This window comes from Hyperolius riggenbachi, chromosome 10 (genome assembly GCF_040937935.1).
Source record: "Hyperolius riggenbachi isolate aHypRig1 chromosome 10, aHypRig1.pri, whole genome shotgun sequence".
Lineage (NCBI taxonomy): Eukaryota > Metazoa > Chordata > Amphibia > Anura > Hyperoliidae > Hyperolius > Hyperolius riggenbachi.
In genome coordinates this window covers 200,339,565-200,351,932 of record NC_090655.1, presented here as the reverse complement: position 1 = coordinate 200,351,932, position 12,368 = coordinate 200,339,565, and the positions used below count along the sequence as shown (strand labels likewise).

Below are 12,368 nucleotides of genomic sequence, written 5' to 3'. Positions count from 1 at the left end.
CCTGTTGTAGCAGGCGGTTAAACAACAGGAGCATTGAATTTCAGCGAGTCGGGATATCGCAAATCAAGCGCCTCACCGGCAAGTTGTTTCTCGGCTGAATATCGGCCAAGCATGCCATGGCCGTGTAAGACCACCTGAAATGCTCACACACCTTCCTGGACCGCTTCAGGACATCCTGTATGCCTGGGTACTTACACACAAATCTCTGAATTATTGGATTCAGCACATGTGCCATGCAGGGTACGTGTCAACTTTCCCAAATTCAAAGCCAAAATGAGATTGCTGCCGTTGTCACACACCATGTTGCCGATCTCCAGTTGGTGCTTATCCACCTGTCAGCCACTGATCCACCTGTTTGTTAAGAGCAGCCAGGAGAGCTGCTCCAGTGTGACTCTCCGCTTTGAGGCAAGACATGTTTAAGATGGCGTGACACCATCGTACCTGGCATGCAGCATAGGTTCTGGGGAGCTATGCTGTGTAGCTGGAGAGGAGATTGCAGCACCAGTAGAGTAGCACTGCCACTCAGCCGAGGAGGAGGATGACAGCGAAGAGGATGTAGTAGGAGGAGCAGGAGGAGAAGGAGAGGCGGTGGCAGCAGGCCTGCCTGCAAGCCGTGGAGGTGTCAAAACTAGGTCCGCTGCACAGCCACGTACCCCCTGCTTGCCAGCGGTCACCAGGTTGACCCAATGGGCTGTGTAAGTAATGTACCTACCCTGACCATGCTTTGCAGACCAGGCATCTGTGGTCAGATGGACCCTTGACCCAACGCTGTGTGCCAGAGGTGACATCACTTGCCTTTCAACTTCATGGTACAGTTTGGGTATTGCCTTTTTTGAGAAATAATTGCGGCTTGGTAACTTCCACTGCGGTGTCCCAATGGCCACAAATTTTTGGAAGGCCTCAGAGTCCACCAGCTGGTATGGTAACAGCTGGCAAGCTAACAGTTCCACCAAGCCAGCTGTCAGACGCCGGGGAAGGGGGGGACTGGCAGACATTGGCTTCTTGTCCTCAAAGATTTCCCTCACGGACACCTGGGTGCTGCTGTGGGCAGAGGAGCAGGAACGGCTCAAGGTGAGAGGCGGAGTGGAGGAGGGTGGCTGTGAAGGTGCAAGGGAGAAAGGGGCTGAAGATAATGCACCTGAAGGAGGAATAGGAGAAGGAGGGTGGCTTTGCTTTTGTGTGCTGCTTTTCCTTAGGTAGTCTTCCCAGTGCCATTTGTGCTTTTTCTCCATGTGCCTTCATAGGGCAGTATCCACGGCTCTGAGGCAGATACACAAAAAGATGTCCACACCGCTGAGCCCTGGGGTGATGGCACTATGGTGGCGTCAGCAGCTGACGTTGAAGGGCATGTTTGCTGGCTGTCCATAGGTGGCGATACATGGCGCCGGACACTGCCAACAGCTGTTTCTGATGATGAGCTACCCCTGCTTCTTTTAGCAACTCATCTCCTCCTACTCCTCTCTGACTCCCTGTAACGATCGGTGTCAGCACGCAGAGAGAAGCTGATTATTGGTGATCTGCAGTATCACCAAGAATACAGATATATACCTGATTATTGATGATCTGCAGAATCACTGATAATACAGATATATTGCTAACCTCTGGACACCTGGATAATGTGAGTGTTTGGTGTAACGGTAGTACTTTGAGTATAGCACAGGAAATTAGAGGCAGTATGGGCAATACTGCTCTAGAGAAAAGGAAACCTTCCAGTAGCCTGAGACTCCCCAAGGGGCGGAGTCAGGCTGGAAGAAGGAAGGTCCAGAGAGTGAGTGACAATCAAGATGAATGTCACTGAGTGATCTGGAGACTATCTCTTAATAGTAGAGATAGCTCTCGAGGTCGGGCAAGCAGGTCGGCAACACACAGTCAGATAAGGTACATAGACAGAAGGCTGATTCGGTATCCAAGGCTAGCAGGGTTGGCAACAGAGTATCAGATATGCGAGGTACCGAATCAGAGATCAGAGGAGTAGTCAGGAAAGCAATAGGTCAAAACAGATATCAAACAATGCCTAGTCTGGGTGTGAGGTCCTTGGTCTCTACGCCCTGGAACTAGTCTGATGTATAACAGAATGGTAACACAAGTTCCCTAGTCTGGGTGTGAGGTCCGTGGTCTCGACACCCTGGAACTAGTCTGATGTATAACAGATTGATAACACAAGTTCCCTAGTCTGGGTGTGAGGTCCGTGGTCTCTACACCCTGAAACTGGTCTAAGCATAAACAGATTGATAACACAGGTTCCCTAGTCTGGGTGTGAGGTCCGTGGTCTCTACACCCTAAAACTGGTCTAAGCATAAATAGAATACAATACAAGTAATCTGGCTCAGTGTGAATTCCCAGGTCCACCTGGTTCAACACACTGCAGGATCTGACTAAGGTCTGAGTGCTTCCACGTAGTGTTCGCAACGGCAGACAACTTGTGACTGGCCAGCAGCAACTATATATAGTGTAGCGCTCTCTGGCGCCACCTCCGAGTGATGGACCAATAGAAACTTGCTCTGGCGTCAGCTGACCAGCCTGGTCAGCTGGTCCCCACTTGGCCGTCTTAAAAAGTTCTGCCTCTCAGCGCGCGCGCGTATTCCTAAACCTGTGTGAACTAACAGACTTAGGCCACATACAGACATCAGACCATAGTCTTTGGAAAATGAAAGATCACAGACCAATCTTACCACCCTTCCTGTAGTATAAGAGCCATACTCTACACAGTCTTTTCTATGGAGCTGAACTCCACATCAGGAAAAAAATCTTTGCAAGATGCTGCACACACAGATGCTGTACAGACACAAAAGATCAGTATCTGCAAAATATCTGTTCCTGCCAAAAATCCATTCCTGCAAATTGCAATGATAGTCTATGAGATCTGCAGATCATCATACACACATGATTTAACTGACATTCATCTGCAGATCTGCAGATCTGCAGATCTGAAAATCCATCCTGGTGGATCTGATCTGCAGATGAATGTCAGTTAAATCATGTGTGTATGATGATCTGCAGATCTCATAGACTATCATTGCAATTTGCAGGAATGGATTTTTGGCAGGAACAGATCTTTTGCAGATACTGATCTTTTGTGTCTGTACAGCATCTGTGTGTGCAGCATCTTGCAAAGGTTTTTTCCTGATGTGGAGTTCAGCTCCATAGAAAAGACTGTGTAAAGTATGGCTCTTATACTACAGGAAGGGTGGTAAGATTGGTCTGTGATCTTTCATTTTCCAAAGACTATGGTCTGATGTCTGTATGTGGCCTTAGCCACACCAGACGCATGCTGCTGCGTGCAAACCGCCGCGCTGGACGCGGAACCAGCCGCCTCGCTGTCAGTACATGCGGCGGCTTTTCAGCGTTCTGCCATGTTACCAGACACACGTCTCCGCATGCAAACCGCCACGTTGGACGCGGAATAAGCCGCCTTGCTGTCAGAACGCGCGCCGGCTTTTCCGCGTTTTCTCACACTCCCGCTCTGAAATGTCCCCCGGTTCATCTCCTCTATTGGGAACCCACGTGACATCCCTATCATCATCATAATCATCCTCCCAAGCTTCGCTTGTATCAGACACCTCCAAAACTGCACCAACAGCAGGTACTTCATCATCCTCCTCCTCACACCTTACGTCCATAGTGCCGCCTAACTCAGACATATGAGGTGGTGTAACTTGCTTTGCGCCTTCATCTTGTTGTAACAATAATGGCTGTGAATCAGTTAATTCCCCACCAAATAACTCCTGCAAAGTGTCAAATGTAGCGGATGTGGTGCTTGTAGTAGCGCTGGTGGCTGCGCAAGATGAGGTGTTCTGTGTTAAATAATCAACTACGTCCTGACAATCTTGGGAGTTGATGGCACGTGCCTTCTTCTGAGCACTGTACTTTGGCCGCACAAAATCACGTTAGCACAACCTCGAACAGACCTGCCAGGTGGCCTGCCTCTAGGTCTGCCTCTGCCTGTTTTGTCCATATCGGGGAGGTTGAAGTGAAAGGTATGCACTGACTTGACTAATACAATGTACAGTCACACAGGTGCAGTGAAAGGTATGTAGTGACTGGTATTACAATACAATGTGCAGCTGTCACACAGGTGCAGTGAACAGGTATGCAGTGACTGGTATATAAAACTGCGTGCTGTCACGCAGGTGCAGTGAACAGGTATGCAGTGACTGGTATATAAAACTGCGTGCTGTCACGCAGGTGCAGTGAACAGGTATGCAGTGACTGGTATCAATACAATGTGCAGCTGTCACTCACACAGGTGCAGGGAACAGTTGTGCAGTGACTAGTATATAACACTGAGTGCGGTCACACAGGTGCAGTGAATAGGTATGCAGTGACTGGTATATAATATAACACTGCGTGCTGTCACACAAGTGCACTGAACAGGTATGCAGTGACTGGTATCAATACAATGTCCAACTGTCACACACACAGGTACCGTGAACAGGTATGCAGTGACTAGTATTACAAATGTGCAGCTGTCACACACACAGGTACCGTGAACAGGTATGCAGTGACTGGTATATAATATAACACTGCGTGCTTTCACGCAGGTGCACTGAACAGGTATGCAGTGACTGGTATCAATACAATGTGCAGCTGTCACACACCCAGGTACCGTGAACAGGTGTGCAGTGACTGGTATATAATATAACACTATGTGCTGTCACACAGGTGCACTGAACAAGTATGCAGTGACTGGTATCAATACAATGTGCAGCTGTCACAGGTACCGTGAACAGGTATGCAGTGACTAGTATTACAAATGTGCAGCTGTCACACATACAGGTACCGTGAACAGGTATGCAGTGACTAGTGTTACAAATGTGCAGCTGTCACACACACAGATACCGTGAACAGGTATGCAGTGACTAGTATTACAAATGTGCAGCTGTCACACCTACAGGTACCGTGAACTGGTATGCAGTGACTAGTATTACAAATGTGCAGCTGTCACACACACAGGTACCATGAACAGGTATGCAGTGACTGGTATATATAACACTGCGTGCTGCTGTCACGCAGGTGCAGTAAACATGAACAGGTATGCAGTGACTGGTATTACAAATATGCAGCTGTCGCACACACAGGTACCATGAACAGGTATGCAGTGACTGGTATATATGTTACGGCCAGAACCCGAAGTTTGGCCAGAACTAGAAGTGGCCGGCCACTTCGGGTTCTGGCCGGCCAATGTGCGAACTGGCCGCTGCGCTGCGGCCAATGTGAGAAATGCAACAATTCCTGTAAAGTTAATGGGATGTTGTGGCCGCAGCGCAGCGGGCAAATGTATCACACATCTTTTACTTTATTCAATGACATTAAGCCGACCGGCTTTTTCCCCGCTTTCTCTTTTCCCCTCGCCTCTCTCTCCTCCCCTCGCCTCTCTCTCTTCCTTCTCTTATGGGCAGCCGGGCGGGGGACACGCGTGTCCAGGAGAGTCGTTCGTCGCGGCAGGAGAGCAGAGCGGGGAGGCTGCAGACATCGCTTCTGCCAGCACCCGCTCTGCAAGAACGGCAGGATTCCCCTGCCGCGACGAACGACTCCGGAGGGACACGCGTGTCCCCCGCCCGGCTGCCCATAAGAGAAGGAAGAGAGAGAGGCGGGGGGAGGAGAGAGAGGCGGGGGGGGGGGGGGGAGGAGAGAGGCAGAGAAAAAGCCGGGCGGCTTAATGTCATTGAATAAAGTAAAGATGTGTGATACATTTGCCCGCTGCGCTGCGGCCACAACATCCCATTAACCTTACAGGAATTGTTGCATTTCTCACATTGGCCGCAGCGCAGCGGCCAGTTCGCACATTGGCCGGCCAGAACCCGAAGTGGCCGGCCACTTCTAGTTCTGGCCAAACTTCGGGTTCTGGCCGTAACATATATAACACTGCGTGCTGTGTGCTGTCACTCAGGTGCAGTAAATATGAACAGATATGCAGTGACTGGTATTACAAATATGCAGCTGTCCCACACAGGTGCAGTGAAAAGGTAGTCACTGAATGTGCTGGGCCTTGCACAGTATAGCAATTACCAAAGGCCAGCTACGACTGACAGGGCTGTATATGGAAGTGTCAGTGGGCCACAAATAAAAATAAAAAAAACACATCAAAAGAACATTGGGCTCAATTCTGGTAGCGTTTAGTAAATAATTACCTCATGGAATTGGGTTTACCTCATGAGGAAAATCAACTTTTGAATTCTGGTAGTTTAAGTAAAGTTTTGCCTCATGTAATTTCATGAGGTAATTCATGTGGTAATTTTCTACTAAAAATGTGTGGTATTTAGTATTGAAATACCTCACACTTGAATTCTGAAGTGAAATAAGGTGCGTGTTTGCATGTCTTTTACCTCACATAATTAGACCTACCTCTACCACATAATAAATGCAGTGCTGTGACAGAATTGTGATATCTGTCACATAACATGGAGCCTTTTCAGCTTGTTCTGTGTTCAGGTCCCCCATATTTTGCTGAAATAAGTAAAAGTGATCTGACCAACGAATCCCCCCCCCCCCCCAGCTTCCATTTTGTTTTAAAAAAGAAAAAGTGCGCCAAACCCTGTATAATCCATCTGTCGCACCCCCCCCCCCCCCCCCCTCAACATTGCCATTCCCCAACCTCTAGTTGGAAAAAAACAGTGAAAAAGGTTCCAATCTACATCCTCTATTTTTAAAAAAATTAAGTAAAACTGCGACAAACACCGATTTTCCCCCTCCCCCTCTGGTTAAAAGTGCTCCGCCCCATCCCCCCCCAGCAGCCTCTAAAAGTAAAAGTGCTGTAACCCCCCTTCCAGACCCCCAGCCTCTAAAAGTAAAAGTACTCACACCCCCAGTCTCTAAAAGTGCTGACCCCTCCCCCAGCCTCTAAAAAGTGCTACGACCCCCCCCCCCCCCTCCAGCCTCCAAAGGTAAATGAGCTGGATTTTTATTTTTTTGTTTCTTTTGTTTTATAATGGATGCCTAACAATTTACTTTTCATAGGTTGCTACATAATCAAATACACCTTCCCTCCTCAAAAAAAAAAAAAAAAAAAACATCTTCCAAAGACTATACTAACTTATGGAAGACGATTAAAGACTATTACTTATTTGCTGCAGGCTTACCACTGAAATACCTCATGTTTTACCTTACTCTATGCATTTACTTTATGTTTTACCTCATGTTCGGAAATGGAGAAAAACCTTTCAGAATTGATAAAAGAAGAAGAAAATACCTCATGAGGTATTTTACCAACAACAAAAATATTTACCTCACATAGCTACCAGAATTGAGCCCATTAGCTCTCAAAAGAGCTGTTTTGGGGTGCTTCTTAGCAATAAGCATCAGCAAGGAGCAAGCTAGCAAGCCTAACAGCCTAACTAAGCTTTCCCTATGTTTACAGCAGGTTCCTCTCCATTCTCTAATGACTGCAGCCACATGGAGTGAGATAATGGCCAACACAGCTGAGTTATATAAGGGGGGGGGGGCTCCAGGAGGGAGTGTAGCCTGAGCTTATGATGTAGTATAGGGGGCGGGTCGAACTCGCATAAAGTTTGCGGTTCACTACGAACGCGAACCACCGATGTTCGCACGAATCGGTTCGCGGTCGAACCGTTCGGGCCATCTCTGTACACCAATATACAAAATACAGAATCGATACAAAATACACAATTGGTAATTACAGTGACAAACATAACATGATGAATAAAATGATAACAAATTTCAAGACACAAAAAGATGAGTCCTTGCGAGCTTACAATCTAAAGGAATAGGTGTAAACAAGAAGTGGGGTAGTATACAATTAACATATCTAGAGAAAGGCCTGGTGCACACCAAAAACCGCTAGCAGATCCGCAAAATGCTAGCAGATTTTGAAATGCTTTTTCTTCTTTTTCTGTAGCGTTTCAGCTAGCATTTTGCGGTTTTGTGAAGCGTTTTTGGTGTAGTAGATTTCATGTATTGTTACAGTAAAGCTGTTACTGAACAGCTACTGTAACAAAAAACGCCTGGCAAACCGCTCTGAAGTGCCATTTTTCAGAGCGGTTTGCGTTTTTCCTATACTTAACATTGAGGCAGAAACGCATCCGCAATCCAAAATCTGCAGTAGCCCGGGAGTATGCGTTTCTGCAAAACGCCTCCCGCTCTGGTGTTCACCAGCCCATTGAAATACATTACCCTAGCGGATCCGCACCCGCAAGCGGATCGCAAACCGCAGCAGAACCGCTCTGGTGTGCACTAGGCCGCAGTGTGTTTTTAGGATATTTAGTGTGCCCGGAGGAAACCTACACAGACACGGGGAGAACATACAAACTCCTTGCAGATGTAGACCTGGCTGGAATTCGAGGTGAAACCCCTATGCCACCGTGCAGAGGAGATGTACAGGGGAGAGAGATTGTAGAGTACTTTGGAGGCCAGGGTTAAGCATTTGAACTGGATCTTCTGGTTAATTGGTAGCCAATGAAAAGCTTGACAGAGAGGAGAAGCAGCAGCTCATCCTTGGCTTTTTTTATTGTTGAAAGTGCCTCATCAATTTTTTATTACTTTAGCTCCTTGAAAGTCACAGAGGAGTGCTTTCAAAGTGATTTTTGACTTTTTTTTAAATAACTTTCAAGACCACAAAATAAATGTAGTTTTCCTTACCTGGGGCTTCTTACATCTATGCAGGAGGATATGTTTGTCATAATTTGGGCTAACACATTTCTTCAGTACATGTCATGACATGAAAGGAGATGTAATCAATTTTCAATGATTTCCGAGAATGGAGAAGGAGTTTAGTATTTTGCAGCTTGACAAAAGCAGCAATGTTGTGTTGGGAATGGGCAAAAGCAAAGCATTAATGAACGGATGTTATCCCTCTGGCATTTCATTTTTGTGGTGACATCATATTTAATAATCATACAGAACCTATATATGTACTATAAAATACCAGTGAGCAGAAACCATTAACCTGTATTTTCTGGGCATTTTTCCATTTTACAGGTTGCTGAAGGAGAGAATGAAGACACAGATGAACCCATGTTGCTACCAAACCCTGTTGGTGACGTCTTTGTTATCTAAGGGCTACCAGTCTTCTCTGAACACAGCCAACACTTCTCATCCATCTTCTTCTATCTTTCATACTATAGAGTGCCTTCTCCTGCTTGATTATCTTAGTAAAATATGATGCTGTGGGATAAAAAAGCAAAGCGTAGTAATAGGAATGGTTAATTGAGAGCAAATCTATGTATAAAAATGTTCAACCACTTATGTACTTATTGATTAAAAATAATTGAATGCATTTTATAAAGTGACTGTTAAGTGCAGGAATATTGCAGGAGTTCCCTCGGGTGAAACGGGCCTCAGTTGCTGGGGGAAAAAGCACCTCCTTGAGTCCTCTATAGATAGAAAGGCTAAATTAGGGATCAGTAAGCATAGCAGTAATGAAAAACAGTAGGCTCCCTGCTCCCTGCAAATCCGTTTTGCGATTCTGATTCCGTTTCCGATTTGCAATTCCGATTTTCCCTGAATACAATCAACAGAAAGACGGAGGAAAAAACACAGCATGTAGTAACGATTAAAAATCCGAATCGGATGTAAAAACCAATAAAAAATCGGAATCGGAATTGCATGCAGTGTGCAGGGAGCCTAATAAACGTTTGTTTTTTGATGAAGGAAAGTGGCAGAGGAAGCAGAGGTGTGAAGTGAGCCAGGAGCAGACCTTTTAGGCAAGATGGGGTATCTGGGCCTCCCAACCAGGAAGTCCCATCAAATAGCAGGATTTGGCAAAACTTACTTTGTGGCAATAGCTTGCACTGCTGAGACGGCAAGGCTGTATAAAGCAGAGCTTTGACGCCAGTTTACTTATATACTGCTATAATTGCTTGAACTGTCATCGTATTATCTTTAGAGTCATGTGCAGGGGTGTAACAATAGAGGATGCAACCCCTGCACCTGCGGGGGGGGGGCCTTTCTAGGGCCCGCACAGGGCCTTTTTGGGGGGAAGGAGGGGTTGCAACATAAGAGGAAAGCGTGCAGGACAGTTCCCCCCCCCCCCTCCCTTACCTTGGGCTCTCCTCTCAGGGCTCCCCCTCCTGCAATTATTAGTGGCAGCAGCAGCGGCGGCAGGACAAATACCTCCATCACGCCAGAGGTTCTGATCTGTATGTGCTTCATGCTACTTCCTGTTTAAACAGTTCTTACAGTTCTTACTAGGCTGCACTGATGTAGGTTTTTCATAATACTCATCTGCCACCATCCATTTTGGTCCTACACCCAGGGGCGACTCTAGCCATTTTGTCACTCCAGGCGAGAAATCCTGTGGCGCCCCCCGTGATTGCCCTCAACCCCCGTGGTGAACCCCACCCAAAGACCCCCGAAAATCATAATACAGCAGCATTTCACCAGAAAATCAGAAAATACACTTATTGCGGCATGGGTTCACCAGAAAATAGTTGTAATGCAGCAGAGCGTTTCACCATAAAATATACTTATTGCGGCATGCACTCACAACACAGTACACACACACTATACCCACACATACACACTATACACACACACACAGCGCACACAACACACACACTATACACAGTACACACACAGTACACACACACAGTACACACGCACACACTATACACACACAGCACACAGTAGACATACACTATGCTGCTACCAGGGGAGGACTGGGACCTTTTGGCCTGGGGGGAAACATAGACTTGAGGCCCGTTATCATGGCAGCCTCAGCCCAAATTATCAAGTCGCATTTGCAAATTGCTAGCGATTGCTATTGCGATTTTGTCGTGCACTAGCCCAGAGAGAGGAGGAGTGGAGTGAGACTGAGAATAGCAGGAGATGGAGCAGAGAGCTAATCTGTATTGCAGTCCCACATTACACAGAGACTAGTTGCTGGTAATAGGACTGCCAGTCTCTCACACAAGTCAGAAAGCAGCCTCCTGGAGTCTAGGGACTGTCAAAACTTTTCAACCTGTTTAACACCTTATCTGCACATGCAGTCATTATAACAATGGGGAGAGACCAGACAGATTTTTTTCCCACAGACCCTCCAGGCAAGCTTTGCACCATGCTGTGTATATTTACCAACTTGCCTGCCCTTTAATTGTACTTTTATAATCTAGTCTAATGTTTCACAACCTGAATACACCAGACACTAGGCCAGCCCTAAATCACTGAATAAAAGGCAGCCTCAGTCTCTACATCCAGGAAGTTACCAGTAGCAGAGAGAGAAACTGAATGTATAAGTGAATCAGTTAAGAGTGAAGAGTCAGGACTCAGGAGCTGATGCTGTACTCGGAGCCTTCTCTCACTGACTCATTACTGTGGTTCTTTGAATCATTGAGCTGAAGGAACTGAATGAATCAGTCAGTGAATCAGTTATGAGTGGAATCAGGCACTGCTGTTAGCTGCTGCTGTGGTGTAAACTGATACCTGAGTGAGCCGAAAGGCATTTCTTCTCTCACTACTCAGCAGCGCTCCTGGTTCCTCCTGCCGCTCTAGGCAAGAATTTATAGCTGCCTGGTGGGTGAGACGCCGCTGCCTATACCTCTGCTGCCAGAGCCCGTTCAGGTCCCTGCACAGAAGAATGATTGGTATACTGATCTGAGCCATTTGCAGTAGACCAATGAGAATTCTCATTGGTTTGCTGGACTGCATTCCCATTGGTCTTTTGCAAACCATTGGAGTCTTATGCTTCTGATGGTGCTCTGGATTGGTATACCGGCATTTCCAGTGTACAGAGGACTCGAAGAGAAGTGATGGTGGAGGAACATCAACAGGTATTGAGCAGATGGTGACACAAAAACTGAATGGATGGAACCAGATGAAAAACTGATGCCACTGTAAGAAACTGATCTGTTTTCATTGGAAAGCTTACAGAATCAGTTTTTCATCTGTTATGTGTAAATCCAGTCTTACTGGGGATGTTTTCTTCAAAGTGGAATTGGTCGGGCATAATATTCAGTGAAAAGTGGCTTCCCTATTCATTATAGCCCATACATCTGTGAAAACTCTTACAGTGAGGAAAACTCTTGCTTCTTTGATTAAACAATGTATGTGGACTGTAGACCCTGGGATTGAAGATCGTTCCCATGGGGCATCCACCTTAACCCCAGATCCCACCCTCCCACTCGGATGTGCTGATGGAAGTGCTCCTGTCCTGACAGTAGCAGTAGGGTATTGTATCGTGTTAGCCAATAGCCATCAGTAAAAGCAAGAGGTTTTATTGGCTAACTTAAAAGAATAAGAGTAAGCAAGCTTTCGGCTGTATAGCCTTCGCCAGGCTTCAATCCTGCTTGCTCACAAGATGTTGGAACAAGATGTTCCAAACACAGACCAGCAGTAGCTTCTACTACCCAGTACCTACGGACACAGGCCAGCAGCAACTCCTACCACCCTGTATACAGGAACACAGGCCAGCAGTA

At 46.6% G+C, this 12,368-nt stretch overlaps 1 protein-coding gene across 1 annotated transcript in view; it reads left to right on the top strand.

Moving 5' to 3' along the window:
- The window catches only part of LOC137534225 (transmembrane protein 176B-like), a 127,721-nt gene extending 118,480 nt beyond the window's left edge, over window positions 1-9,241 (top strand). The window contains exon 7 of the mRNA XM_068255629.1: window positions 8,935-9,241. Within this exon, the coding sequence (XP_068111730.1) occupies window positions 8,935-9,012 (78 nt within the window). The 3' untranslated portion in view covers window positions 9,013-9,241. The remainder of the gene's footprint in view (window positions 1-8,934) is intronic.
- The last annotated feature ends 3,127 nt before the right edge of the window (window positions 9,242-12,368 follow it).